Source organism: Malus sylvestris, chromosome 8 (genome assembly GCF_916048215.2).
Source record: "Malus sylvestris chromosome 8, drMalSylv7.2, whole genome shotgun sequence".
Taxonomy (NCBI): Eukaryota; Viridiplantae; Streptophyta; class Magnoliopsida; order Rosales; family Rosaceae; genus Malus; species Malus sylvestris.
In genome coordinates this window covers 25,101,410-25,116,139 of record NC_062267.1, presented here as the reverse complement: position 1 = coordinate 25,116,139, position 14,730 = coordinate 25,101,410, and the positions used below count along the sequence as shown (strand labels likewise).

Genomic DNA, 14,730 nt, shown 5'->3' with positions numbered 1-14,730 from the left:
AAGGATGAAAGAAAACAAAGCTTTACCTAACTACCGGTTGCTTAGCTAATGAAAAATAAGCAAGACTCAGAAAATAGAAGGATGGACGGGAATGGGTATTCCTTTTACCAGTTTACACATCACACAATGTGTCCATATAAGATCACTTCTTGGTATAAAAGCACCTCATTGTATTTATTGACCTCATGAAAACAACTACGTTCAGCTGCAGAAAATCCCTAATGACTATGTTAGAAACCACTTCTTAACTAAGTTAGATATACCAATCTAATAAAAAAAAAATTCGTGTTTCAATCGATCCTATTAATTCCAACTCCAAGTATTTTACCATCCAGATTTGGTTCGTTTGGGATTTGCAATGAGGAAAAGACATTCCACATCCTGCACTGCACTGCACTACATGTAATCATTCTGCTTGCTTTTGTTTTGTTTTTAGCTTGCCATTGCTCTGCCCAGCCTAGTGAGCAGAGTTTCACACATTGGCAATTTTGATTGACGATCGAAGTTGTGGCATCAACAAAAGTTACTGTTCACGAGAAGAACTGCCTTTTAGCATGAATATAAATTTTATATAATATAATACGTGTGTGTGTGTGTGTGTGTGTATTACATATGGGTATAAGTAATATATATATATAACTGAGGAACAAGAAGCTTACAAGCTTGTGGGTATAAGTATTATAGATAAATACTAGCAAATGAGCCCGCGCGTTGCTACGGGTTTACAATTCTATTTAGCCATTAACAACAATGTTTACATCTCTATTTACATATATATGTACATCCATATTTACAATCCTCTTTACACAAATATACTATTAAGAACTTCCGACTCTCTTCATTGAAACTTCAGAGCTTCTTTCCCTTGCTTACAAATTGGAATAAAACTGTAATTATTGAGGTGAATTTTTTTAATTGCTATAAAATTGGATACTTTCTTCGGTCAGTTTTCTAATACATATAATAAGAAATGTCAAAAACAAATACATATATTGATCTAAAAATTTAAGTACGCCATGAAGAGATAAATAAAAATTACGACCTACAAATGTCAAAGCAAACATATGAGGAGAGAGTACTCTTCAAATTGCTAATCTCACATTTTCCTCTAAGCTAACTACAATAAACTCTTCTACCACAATTCTTAGCCTGCAAGTATGAATAAAGTTTAGAATTCACATCTTATTGCAAACATAAATATACTCTCATTCTGCTGAATTGTGAACTGAGAGAAACAAATGCATAGATGTAGGAAAAGATTTATAAGATCTTTAAAAATGTATTAAAAAAAAGGGTAATCGTCCTTTTATAAATGCTTTATTAGACATCCTTTTATAAATGCTTTATTATACTTTGTACCTCATATTTTCAATACAAATTTAACTATTGGTCTCAAATCTTTCATTGGCAACCATTTTTTTTCCAAAGGTTGTACTACAGTATTGTATTTCAAAATATCTTGCAATTTGCCAATTAGCTTTGTAAGATTTCTTTAAAATGTTTAAAAAATGTTGATAAGCACACATTTTCAATAAATTATAATCTATTTCTTTGACGGTAGCTTGGATCGCATCTTTCTTTCTACATGATTGAAAGAAGAAGGAAAAAGTTGGTAACAAATAGATTATTAAGTTAAAAGATTGGCGTCATGTTTGAGATTTGCTTATAAAATGACTAAAAGTTTTTTCTATCACCGAAAAGCAATTCTAACAATGTTTCACATAAATACTAAGAAAACCCGACCAGTTAAATTTAGCTTTAAAATTATTTATTAAAAAAATTAAATTGCATTGGAGTAACGGAAGATTTATAATATCCTAACTTGAAAGGCTCATGGTCCTTCAAAAAACGATTCTGGAGACATATTTCGGCCAAACTGGGAATCCTTTGTTTCAGAAACAGAAAAACACAAAAAATATTCTTAACAAAAATAATTACCTGAGGTTCCATTCAGCGCAAACATAAGGGCCAATCTGGAGATTAACAAATAGGCCTGCTTGTTACACCAGCTTGATGAATTTGACCAAATCATATCCGTCCTCAAAATAATACTGCAAATTTGAAAAACATAAAAAACCAATGAATTAGCATAAATAAACCGATATCAATTGAGATGTCGGAGACTAAAATAAAGTCCAATTGTAAACGCTTTACAGCAAGGATCATGAGATCGATAAAAGACCAAAATATTATTTATAGCTCTCGAAAAACATGGACAAATCTACGTTTCAATCTGCTCAATCTCTTGATACAATTTGCAAGGTCTTTATTAGCTCTATTCTTTCGTATCAATTGATTTTTATCATAATATCCTGAGTTTGGTATATAATAAGATTCATGTTTTCCTATGATTTTATTTTAAAATTCCCAAGCAAGAGAATTAGTAATGGTAAAGCTAAAGTTTGGGGATCCATGTGTGGTTTGGTTTTTGATCTTCAAATGAAGGAGAAGAATTAGTCAATGTAAGTTGGTAAATATTTCATCGAGTAAAAACTTTGTTTAGCCACAAAATACTATCATGTATTCAGATGGAAGTATTGAGGATTAATTTTCATTAATAGAATTCCATCTATTTGCGGACATTGTCTATATAATCCTTTTTGGCTGCTTAGTCAGATCAATTAGGGATTAAATTTAACTAAAATGGAAACACGTTTTAACTAAAATGATAACAAAATTCAAGGAATCGGTTCGCATTTTTTCTTTTGGCTTTTTTTTCAAAAGCTTCGGATGTAGCACAGAGGGCAGTACATTCTGATGAGAGACAGAGGACAAGAAGGATTTTTTTTTTGTAGCAAAGTGTGAACAGTACGGGAACCCAAGCAGAAACCAAGAGCAGTTCCGTCCTTTCACTGTTGGTGAACAGTGCGCTCTCTCACAGGATGAACAGTGCCATTCTGCTAGGTTTTAGTATATAGATAATATGAGAGGAACAAGAAGTTTACGAAGATTGTGGGATGCTGTAAAAAGAATGATTTATGCAGGGTTGGTTAGGGTTTGGGTAGCTTACAGGAAGAACGAGACTTGTATAATTTGCAGAAGTAGGTAGCATCATTCTTTTTACATGCAGGGTTGGTTAGGGTTTGGGTAGCTTACGGGAAGAACGAGACTTGTATAATTTGCAGAAGTAGGTAGCATGTAAAGATGCTGACTTGCATGGAAACCAATGACTCTTGGTATATAAACAATCAAACCACCTTATCGGATGCTTACGTTTACTGTTCCCAGCTCAAGTTCCTTTCTTTTTTACCATTCTCAAGTTCCTTTCGTTTTTACCATTTCAGTAAATCAATACTGCACAATGGTGATGAAACTGGCCCTCTTTTTCATTTTATATTTTACTACATACATGGTCGTCACCCCGGGAACGGAGGGGCTTGAGTTCAGTTTAATTCCAAACGACGATGCGGAGAATCACCTAGTTGACCGTTCTGAAGCATACAAAAGCTTCATCAAATCTCTCAGAGAACTATTGCGCGGTCAGAATCCACAGAGAGTAGAAGACATTCCTGTGCTTCGAGCTGCAGCGGCTTTGCCAAATCGACAACGCTTCCTACAAGTCGAGCTTGTCAACTACGCAGAAGATCGCGTCACCATAATTCTTGATGTTTCGAATGTGTATGTGGTAGGATTCATCACCCGCAATGTACGCCGCTACTTCAGCGACTGTCCTTTACAAGCAGATTACCAAGCTTTGTTCCCTCAGAGCGAACCGCTGAGCTACACCGGCAACTATAGAACCCTGGAGGCTATGTCCAGCGACAGGTCTGAACTTGATTTGGGACTCCCGCCACTAGACACTGCCATTACAGAATTGCAGTATCTGAGGGACCCAGATAACCCTTACGCAAGACCACTTCTTGTCATAATACAAATGATTTCGGAAGCAGCAAAATTCTCTACTTTCGAGGAACGTATCGCTAACGCTATACAAAGGGGCTCGAATTACAGACCGCAACCAGACATGTTAGTGGCCCAAAATAATTGGGACCGGCTGTCTCAAGATATTCAAGGATCGGAGGAGAATGGAATGTTTGCAAACGCTTTTGAACCTAGATACGGTGGAGAAATAATGTTCCGAGTAGATTCCGTCAGACAGCTTCGCGATCATATTGCTTTAGGCTTGTTACTCTACACCTTCCAAAACCGGGGCCGCAACTTCCAAAATCGGGGTCGGGGTCGGGGATGCGGCCTACAAAGTATTGGGGACTCCAAGTTAAGATGTCTGTCACAAGTCTCAGGACGGATGGCCGGTTTTGATGGCAGATGTCTTGAGGCAACAGATAACTTGGGTGTCCCCAATTTGCATTTATCACATTGCAATTACCAGGAGCCCAAACAAGAGTGGGCCTTCCATATGGATGGCACCATGGTGTGGGAGGAGGAATATTGCCTCGGCATCAACACTGCTGATCCCCCCGAAGTCATGTTAATGAAATGTGATATGCCAGGTGTTGCACAGTGGATGATTTCCCCGGAGGGAATGATGGTGGAAGGAAGGACAAATTTGTACTTGACCGCAAGTAATTTTGACAGTTTGGTCTTGTTCAAAGATCAGCAACGGTCAAGCCAATTTTGGAATTTCGGTAGGTCAATTGACCCTATGATGGTTAAAATCATAGGGTTTGGTACCGATCATTGTATGGAGTATGATCTGTTTTCACAGAGGTTATCCATGGCTCCGTGCAAAGATATTGATACTCAATTATGGTACTATTATCCGGATAATACGCTTCGACCTGTCCCCCATCTCTGCATTACCGTGGAGATTAATCAGCAGTTGTCACCTGTAATCTCACAATGCAACGGATTCGGGTACAATGTTTGGTTTTTTAACGGGAATGGCACTATCTCCGGTGCAAAAATTTTTGCATCGTTCATGCAAGCGAATGCTGATTTAAGTATCAGTTTGGGGAGACCCACCTCAAAATGGAATCAACAATGGATTGTTGATTCTTACTTATATGTTGGTTTGAGAGGAAGAAATGTATGAGGTCATGAATGATGAATGATGAATGATGAATAATTTTATTGTTTTTGTCCACAGATGCAAACTCGATCGCATCATGTACTGTTATTGCTGCTGATATTTTTGTTAGTATGTAAATTCTTGTTTGGTGGTCCAATTCTCAAGAAAACTAAACTAAAAAAATAACTCAAACATAAAACCTTCTTGTTGAAAACAAAGTTGTTTTTAAATCCCCATAGCCTCCACCTCCAACCTCCACCCTTCTTCTTATGGCTGAGATAAATCGACGGTGCACGGCCACACTGGCGATAGTTCCGCGCGGATTAGAATCGAAGATTCTCACCACCGCCACAACCGCCGCGGCGCTCCTCCGTTCTCTGCCTCTCTTCGCCTCCAGGTACTGCAATTCTCTTCCTCCTTAACTCTCACCAACTGTATTTCAATTGTGCGTTTTGATTTCTTATTTTGATCTTCCATTTCTAGCGTTAATTAGTTAGTTAATGAAGGATTTTGCTTTATGGCACCGCAATTAACCATTTTTCTATTATTTTATTGTTTAGTTTTTTACTATTTTTATGTGTTTGTTGGGTGCTTGGGTAGTAATGCGATTGGATATCCATCAATTTATTCCTTCCTAAGATCTAAGATCCTCTTTCTTTTTCCTTCCTTTTCAGTTATAAAGCAAAATAATTGTAGTTTATGCTGGTTTTCTGCCCTTTGTTTGTAGCTTTTGTGCCACGCGAATGTTAGTCCATATTCTTTTGAAATATTGACATCATTCATTTTCATGATATATTCTTTGAGATACGACCATCTTTGTTTTGTGGATTTTTTTTTTATTATTTATTTTTAACTGTTTTTTTTTTGGGGGGGGGGGGGGGTTTGATTGGTGCAGATATGGATGCCACTACAGGTCCAAGTCTCCACCCGTTGCACCGAACTAAAACTCTTCACCTGGTTTGTAACAGGCTTAAATCGCGTTTTCCTTTTTTGTTTAATCTGTGGTCTTTGAAGTGCATTCAGGTGTTTTCTGACAAAATGATCATATATCCAGGTAAGGCATGCACAAGGGATTCACAATGTGGAAGGCGAGAAGGATCATGCGGCATACATGTCTTATGATCTTTTCGATGCACATCTTACCCCTCTTGGCTGGAGTCAGATAATTGCTAATGTAATTGGTTAGTTGAGTTTATGTTGGCATAAAAGAATGCTATCATTGTAAATCTTTTCGAACTTTTTACACCGATAAGAGTTTTAGGGTTTGTTCAGTATCCGTCGGCTATACTAGATATACTGTGTTTTTTTTTTTTTTTTAATATTTCTGTAAGTTTAATGTTGTGCTGAACCGAAAATCTGATCATGGTGTACTGGATTTTGTTTCCGAACTTAACTACAGTTTTATTGATTAACACGAAATATATGTACCCTGCACGTATCCAGACATACCAATACATCTCCAATGAAATTTCTGTAGGCTGCAGCACGGTCATCATTATGGCCGGTGGCATCATTGGCTCCACTTAGATAGAAGTCAAGACCATTTGCTTTTGGGGTGGCAGCCACGTATATAGGGACATTAAGAATGAAAAAAAAGGGAAGTTGACGGGGGTGTGTAAGCTTGGAATAGTAATTGTAAGCCTCCGAGTCTGAACGTGGTTTGATTGTCACAGGGCTAAAAACCTATTTATATACCAAAAATCACCCCATAAATCCTAGGTTGCATGGACACTCCAAACTCCGAAGTGTCGGACACTTCGACATGTTGTATTACTAGGTTTCTACAAATTTTCGTAATTTTTTGCTATGTATTGTTATCATGATGAATTTACTAGTAACCCACGCACTTATAGGCAGTTATGCTGGCAGATTGCGTTGGTTTTTGAGACATCATTATATATATATATATATATATATATATATATATATATATATATATATATATATATATATATATTTACCTAAAACGACAATATATTTTTAGGGGTGTGCTATCCACACATCCATTTTTACTTTTTACACATATATTGTTAATTTCTGTCATTTGATCATCTTCAACTCATCCAATCCGATGGTTGAAAATTGAAAAGGTGTGTGAGAAGTAAAAAGAGGTGTGTGGATATGACACCCCATATTTTTATTCTATGAAGATTTGTATATCTAGTTTGATCTGTATATTTTTTGTAACACCCTTAAATTGGAGAGAGAACAAGGAATTTAAGAGAACATCATGTAGTTGTGGGAGATTGCTGTGAAAGTAGAAAATTCATTCATATGTTGTGGAAGAGATACACAGTTACAAACCACGCTTTTTTTAGCTTCATTTTTTTTTTTTTTTGCTACTTAGTATTACGGTCTAATGACATTTCTCTTCATTTGTAAGTGAGAGATATTAGGTTCGATTTTCGCCAAAGGCGAATTTGAACCAAATATTGCTAGCCCATTGTGAGACTAAGGACTAAGCCCACCCCTTTCCCTTTAGTGTAGATAATATCGTTTCTTCAAAGGAAACAAAAAAATTTGTTTTTTTCATTTTTTTGTGACAAAATTATCCTTGTTAATTTGTTTCTATTATTTTCTCTTAGTTGTAGATTTTTTTTTTGTTTGTGTTAGAGCTGTTTTTGTTTAAAATTTTGGGTGGAGCCTCGGGTCACCAAAATTGACACATCCCGATCCGAAATGTCTACCCGGACACCCAAATTAAGTTATGCTGGTCGCCACCTAGAAGTGACGAAGTCATAAAGTGATGGTGATGTGGAAAGACTACTAATTTAAACCCAACATAACTAATTCTAGAGTGTGCACGTGAGCAAGGTTGAACTCTTATCACACAAGTGATGTCAGAACATAAGTAAATTGCAGTAAAAGATAAGGTAAGAACATTTATACCAGATGGAGGAGTCCTCATACATGTCAACTTTTGCTAGCCATCCTTGTCGACACAAGAGCTCTGCCACCAAAAATACTAAGGTGCAAAAATCAAGGGTGAGTCACTATAAGAAAAATGGACACTGCACACAAAAAATTAATGGTGCCCTAAGAGGCTTAAGGGCACCAACATATGTGCTCATAGACCAATAGCAATAGGCAGCAACTAAAATGTTTTATGTGCCCTCTATCAGCGCGCCTTTGATCATTGGGCCTAATATGTTGTTTTGTGCTCAAAGATGAGCACAAATAGCAACCTATTTGTTCCTTAATTCTAACAAGTTTGACACCAATTTAATTGATAGGGCACCATTTTGAAATCGTGCCCAATGCCATTCTTTTTTTTTTTAAAAAAGCTTAAATTAGTCTAAATTCATTTTTTAATAATCTGGGACTAAATATTTAACCCAAAAGATGTTGGAGCAGAAAAGCTGTTTTTGAGTTAAAACCTAAATTATATGGGCTAAAAATTCTAGATTTTAACCCAAGAATTAGAAATGATCTAAAAATATATAAAATTTACTTGAAATGTTTACACAAGGCATGCAAAAAAAAAAAAAAATGAAAGTAGAGAAAACAACAAACATTTTTGGACATCACCTTCCTCAAAAGACTTTCACCTCATCCCAGACTTGCTGCTCACAAGCGAACTGAAAATGGCATCTTTTGTTATCTCTCAACTCCTTGTAAAAGACCATGAACCCAAAATACATTAATCCAAGACTGCATTAAACATCCATGTCGAAAGTAGTTTTCTGGGTTGAGGATTTATACCTTTCACTCAAGATTTGAGGTTTTTAAGACGTCTGCTGGTTTCCCTTGGGATTTGAGCACTGCCGCCATTTTCTTCTCTGCATCTCTTCTCTGCACTCCCGATTGGGATCTGCACCATAAATAAACAGCGTGCATGAAGACTTTGGTAGATTAGGGATCAGAATCAAAATGACTTCAATATAAATATTAAGGTCCTTGCAAACTCTAGATACACAATTGCTATATCCGGTTAGGTGCTTTGTAAAAACTTTGGAAGGTAAAGTGAGTAGGTAGAGTGCACATTTTTACACTGCACAATGCACATCCTAGGTCGGTAGAGAAAGAGACGTGAGGTAGTGGGAGAGAGAGAGTATTAAACAGGCATCGCATGCATGTTTTTACACTGCACACCCTAGGTAAAACCAATGCAGTGGTGCACGCTGCATATAGGTCTTCGGATTTTGATTTTGCCTTAGGTAATTTTAACACAGTTTTGGACATAATTTGTTCATTATAATTCTAAATTGAGTTTTCTTTGTGATCACGTGTTCGTATCGTTGAATACTACAAGAATATGTGTGTGAGTGTCTTTGGGTCAAGCCCAATCAATAATTAATTACGAGGCCTAAATAATAAAATACTAACGAAGACGGGTCTACCTACCCACTTGCTTAATGAACTCAACGAATAAGTCATCGATATTACAATTTTCAGCTCGCAATTTTGACAACTTCTTGTTGTTTCGATAAACAACAAGTGGTAGAATCATGAGAGTTAAATAACTATTATGCCCCTCATTGGAAAAAGTGCCCCTAATTATTTTAAAACTCATACGTCAACCAAATCATTAAATTATCTATCAAATCATTAAATCTTATAATGTCAACCAATTCATTAAATTATCTACCAAATTTAACAAATCTAATTATTGTAATTATTAATATTATTTTTATACAATTTTGTTATTCTCATTTTTTCCCTTTTGATTTTAGGCTCCCGTGGAGGACTACAAGTAAGTAAATAAATAAAATGCCATTTGCTCCTTTTATTATTTACAATTTATTTTGCTTGAATGTGCACTACTTGAGGACGAGGCTACTCCAACATTAATTTGGTTAATGGAGATATGGGTTAAAGCAGTGGGTGGAAGACTTTCTTCTGCAGTATTAATTGATTAAGATAAGCCATGAAAGCTGCCATTGCAAAAGGTTTTCCAAATATACGACATAGGTTTTATTTAAAAAAATATATATTAATAATTAAAAGCCAGAAAGAGCCTAAAACCAAAACAAAAATAAAAATAAAAATGAGAGTCTGAAAAATGACACCGATGTGAAGCCAAGCAAACACAAGATCCTCTCTTGTTGCCAAACAGGAACAAGATAAATTTGTAAAAACAACCACTAATTAAAATGAAAAATTCCATTCGAATTTCAAACATGGGAGATCACAAATTTCAAACGTGAAGATTAATTTCCAAACATTATCAACAAGCAGAAAATATTCCCCTAAAAAAAGGCCACATAAAAGTAAAAAATAAAAAATAACTCTTAAAAGGACTATTTGGAAATCGATAATTAGAATTTTAGCTTAAAAAATATGTAATTTAAATAAACAACAAATGTTGACGTGGCTGTTGGTTAAAGCGTCTTAATCAAATCTTAAAAAGAAAAAAATGTTTAGTCTAAAAGTTGTAAAAAAATTGTAGGGGATTCTAATTATCCCTAAAATAAATATTAATAATTAAAATAATTAGATTTGTTAAATTTGATAGATAATTTAAAGACTTATTGACATTTGAGATTTAATTAAGCAAAATTATTACATAAATAAGCGTAAGATAAGTCCACGTACCATTTATTTTGTGAAAAAGGCAATTGAAAAAGATAGCTATGTTGTAAACATTCCTAGTTTAAGTATGATTGTGTAAATCCTAGATAAGATTTGATTCTAGTTATCCTTTCCTATTACAACTTGTATTACTTGGAGGAGAAGAAATATCTTCTCTCCCTTTACTACTATAAATAAAGGCACAATGTAGGAGGGATAACAACACACACATTCCCCTACAATTCTACAAACACACATCTCTCTCCTCTCTCTCTCTCTGCCGCCGGCCCTAGTCCCTCTGTCAGATAAAATAGACCACAACACGTTATCAGCACGCTCCTACCGCTGCGCTTAGGAAACTGACGTTGGAGATTTTTTTTCTGCATCAAACCAGTTCATCTATATCATCACGCAATCAGGTTCTTTCTAAACAACGGCTTTTAACTCGATATTTTGCAAGCCCTGATAGCATGAACATTCACCATGATGCATGACCCAACTTTACGTTTAACGTATTTTAGATTCTACATAAATTGTGTATGCTTCATAATCAAAATTGCTACAATTATGTGAATTTGATATTTGTCATGAATTGAATCTTACATATGTACATGCATTGAAACTATTATTTGCATATGCATCAAAGTAAATATGTGATTCATTAAAATTATACATGCATATAATATAATTGAATACAAAAAAAATAAAATAAAATAAAATAAAAAAATAAATAAAATAAATAAAATTTAGGGCTGCACACAGCAGCCCATTCCCCTCTTCTCACCCCGTGGGCCTATAATCCCAACCAAGGGTTCTCGGCCTATATTTTTAGGCCCCGAGATTTTATTATTTAATTTTTGTTTAAAATAATATGGGTTTTTATGTTTTCACCCACACTTTAATTTGGCCCCGAAGACCAAAAATAAATTAATTCACTTATCATTATACAATATTTCTGCATATATTCTTTGCATATTTGTTTGCATATATATTTGTGTTTGCCTGCAGGAATATATGAACCTGAAGTTCATAATTACTTTGAAACCCGAAGTTTCTTATAAACATGCCTTGTTTGAAAACCCGAAGTTTTCACTTAAATATATCACCCATGAAAACCCGAAGTTTTTCATGCAAAATTAAACCAATACATGTCTATTAGAACCTGTATGTTCTACTCCTATGTGAATGGATTGATTTTTCTCCATTACACTAACCACATCTTGTCCATCTATTTTGATAGGACCATGTCGAATTTGAACAAACTCGACTTCACCGCTTTGGAGGTTTCTGGAAGGAACTACCTCAAGTGGGTTCAAGATGTGAAGCTCCACCTCACTGCAAAGAACTTGCGTCCTGCTATTGAAGAAGCAACAGATAAACCTGTTGGCGAAGTTGAAAAAGCCACTGCTATGATCTTCATCCGAAGACATATCCATGACGCTCTACAAACTGAGTACCTTGCTGAGGAGGATCCACGTGCATTATGGGTCGCTTTGGCTGATCGTTTCGATCACCAAAAGGACATATTCTTGCCTGAAGCAAGACACGACTGGCAGCACTTGCGCTTCCAAGACTTTAAGTCTGTGAATGAATATAATTCTGAAGTTTGTCGAATCCGATCACTTCTCAAGTTTTGCAATGAAACTTTGACTGAAGAGGATCTCCTGGAGAAGACCTACTCGACCTTCTCTGCTTCTAATATTGTCCTGCAGCAACAATATAGAGCTCAGAAGTTCACTAAGTTCTCGGATTTGATCTCTGTTTTACTTCTTGCTGAAAAGCAGAACCAGCTGTTGATGAAGAATCATCAAGCTCGACCTACTGGGGCTACTGCTGTGCCTGAAGCACATTATAGCACTAATCAGCACCCAAAACGCCAAAAGAGGCGTGGTAAGGGCGGCCAGAAGCCATCCCACCAAGGTCAACAGAGCCAAGGCCCATCCAAGGGAGGAAACAAAGCCCAGAAGCGCCCAAACCTCGCTCCCAAGGCCCCGAACTTCAAGAATAAGGGCAAAGCACCTGCCACAATGAATGACGATATGTGCTATCGTTGTGGTTCCAAGGACCATTGGTCTCGTATTTGCCGTGCTCCCAAGACAGTTGTGGATGCATATCATTCTCGTCGTACGAAGTTTGAATCAAACTTCCTGCAAGTGGACGAACCGGAGACTACAAAGATGGAGGTTTCTGATTTTCAGGAGGATACCACTCCTATGGAAGATTAGAATCTTAGACATAGACTTATTTTTCAGTTAAAATAAGACAATTGGGGCCGAATTCCACCTTGTGGCCGAACCTCCCCTTGTTTTTGGTTGATTTTGAACAATTTTCCTTTATGTTTTGGATTATTAGTTGGCGATTTATTTTGGATATTAAGTTTTTTCCTTGAATAAATGAAATTATTTTGAATTGATACTTGTTTTTATAAACTTTTATGCATGTGACCGATTCAAATTAATTTTTCATTCTAGGTATGACTAGTGGGAAAGTTAGTTGTCTGGCAGATAGTGCAACCACGCATACTGTTTTGCGTGAACGCATCTATTTCACTAACTTCGTACCTAAGAATGCACCTCTGACAACCCTCTCAGGCCCATCCAACCTGATCGAAGGATACGGTAAGGCACGTATAATGTTGTCCAATGGTACAATCTTGACCATTGCTGAGGCACTCTATTCTCCACGTTCCGGAAGAACGTTACTAAGTTTCAAGGACATTAGAGATAACAATTACCACGCTGAAACCCACGTAGAAAATGGAGTTGAATTTCTGTGCGTAACTTCCTACGAATATGGCCAAAAGCGTATTCTAGAGAAGATGGAGCGTAACCCGAGTGGTCTGTATACTACGACCATACGCCCCATAGAATGCCACTATGTGGCCGGCCCTACCACAGGGACCGCGCACGAAATTACACTTTGGCATGATCGTTTGGGACATCCTGGACGAATAGCGATGCGCCGTATCCTCAAAACTTCACACGGGCATCCACTAACCCGAAGCTTAGGTTCGATCCATGAAATTGCATGCCAAACATGTTCTATGGGAAAGCTTATTACTAAGCCTTCTTATGACAAGATTCGTTCGAATCCTCCCATTTTTCTACAACGGATTCAGGGGGACATTTGTGGACCAATTCAACCTCCTTGCGGACCATTTAGATATTTTATGGTTTTGGTTGACGCTTCTACACGTTGGTCACACGTGTGCTTGTTGTCCACAAGGAACGCTGCATTCTCCAAACTGTTGGCTCAGGTTATCAAGCTCAGGGCTCACCACCCTGATTATCCGATCAAATCTATTCGATTGGATAATGCTGGAGAATTCACATCTAAAACTTTTGATGACTATTGCATGTCGGTTGGGGTTGAAGTTGAACATCCTGTACCCCATGTTCACACCCAGAACGGCCTGGCAGAGGCTTTCATTAAGCGTTTACAAATGATTGCTCGATCGTTGGTCATACGTACCAAGCTCCCGATCGCTGCTTGGGGCCATGCAATATTGCACGCAGCAAAGTTGGTCCGCCTGAGGCCTGTTGCGACACAACCATTTAGTGCCCTTCAGTTGGTCACCGGATGCGAACCCGACATATCGCATCTGCGCGTTTTTGGTTGTGCGGTCTATGTGCCGATCTCGCCGCCCTTACGTACAAAAATGGGGCCTCAGCGAAGGATGGGAATCTATGTCGGATATGATTCTCCTTCGATTATTCGTTACTTAGAACCTTTGACAGGCGATCTGTTTACCGCTCGTTTCGCGGATTGTCACTTCTATGAGACAGTCTTCCCGTCGTTAGGGGGAGATAAGAACGTCAACGTTCCTAATGAACGACGCGAATTATCGTGGACGACTCCCACTTTGTCTCATTTAGATCCCCGCACCGCTCAGTCTGAAGCTGAAGTGCAGCGCATATTAGATCTCCAGAGCATAGCTCAGAGCATGCCAGATGCTTTCACCGATCTAGCGCGCGTGACAAGATCACATATTCCAGCTGCGAATACGCCTGCAAAGATGGATGTACCAAATGTACGACGGACTACCCTCCTGGAAGCCCGGGACGCCAATTCTGGTGATCCACGTACATTAGCGGCTAGCCAATCATCTGCCCCTACACAAAAGCGTGGCAGACCCCTTGGTTCAAAGGATTCACACCCCCGGAAGAGGAAAACCACGGCACAAGGTCCTGAAGAGCCTACCGTGAATCCGACTATCGCTTACTCATTTTACCCAACTCATGAGGAAATTC

The 14,730-nt window shown here is 37.5% G+C and overlaps 1 protein-coding gene and 2 long non-coding RNA genes across 3 annotated transcripts; 2 read left to right on the top strand and 1 right to left on the bottom strand.

Annotated features, from left to right (window-relative positions):
• Positions 1-689: 689 nt before the first annotated feature.
• LOC126631625 (uncharacterized) lies at positions 690-2,661 on the bottom strand. The gene is made up of 2 exons (XR_007626420.1): positions 1,939-2,661; positions 690-1,149 (listed from the first exon to the last, which is right to left on the bottom strand). It is a non-coding gene; the product is annotated as an uncharacterized LOC126631625 (long non-coding RNA).
• A 688-nt stretch (positions 2,662-3,349) lies between these two features.
• LOC126631469 (ribosome-inactivating protein gynostemmin-like) lies at positions 3,350-4,698 on the top strand. Its single transcript, XM_050301591.1, has 2 exons — positions 3,350-4,523; positions 4,667-4,698. The coding sequence occupies exons 1-2, from the start codon at positions 3,350-3,352 to the stop codon at positions 4,696-4,698; spliced, it is 1,206 nt and encodes a 401-aa protein (XP_050157548.1).
• Positions 4,699-4,702: 4 nt separating this feature from the next.
• On the top strand, positions 4,703-6,243 carry LOC126632025 (uncharacterized). Its single transcript, XR_007626540.1, has 3 exons — positions 4,703-5,366; positions 5,865-5,926; positions 6,024-6,243. It is a non-coding gene; the product is annotated as an uncharacterized LOC126632025 (long non-coding RNA).
• Positions 6,244-14,730: the final 8,487 nt, after the last annotated feature.

Excerpts from the sequence above, each read along its gene's own strand:
- LOC126631469 (XM_050301591.1), top strand. The coding sequence starts at position 3,350 with ATGGTCGTCACCCCGGGAACGGAGGGGCTTGAGTTCAGTTTAATTCCA. Across the intron at positions 4,524-4,666 it reads AAATTTGTACTTGACCGCAA|AGGTTATCCATGGCTCCGTG; the intron begins GTAATTTTGACA and ends CTGTTTTCACAG.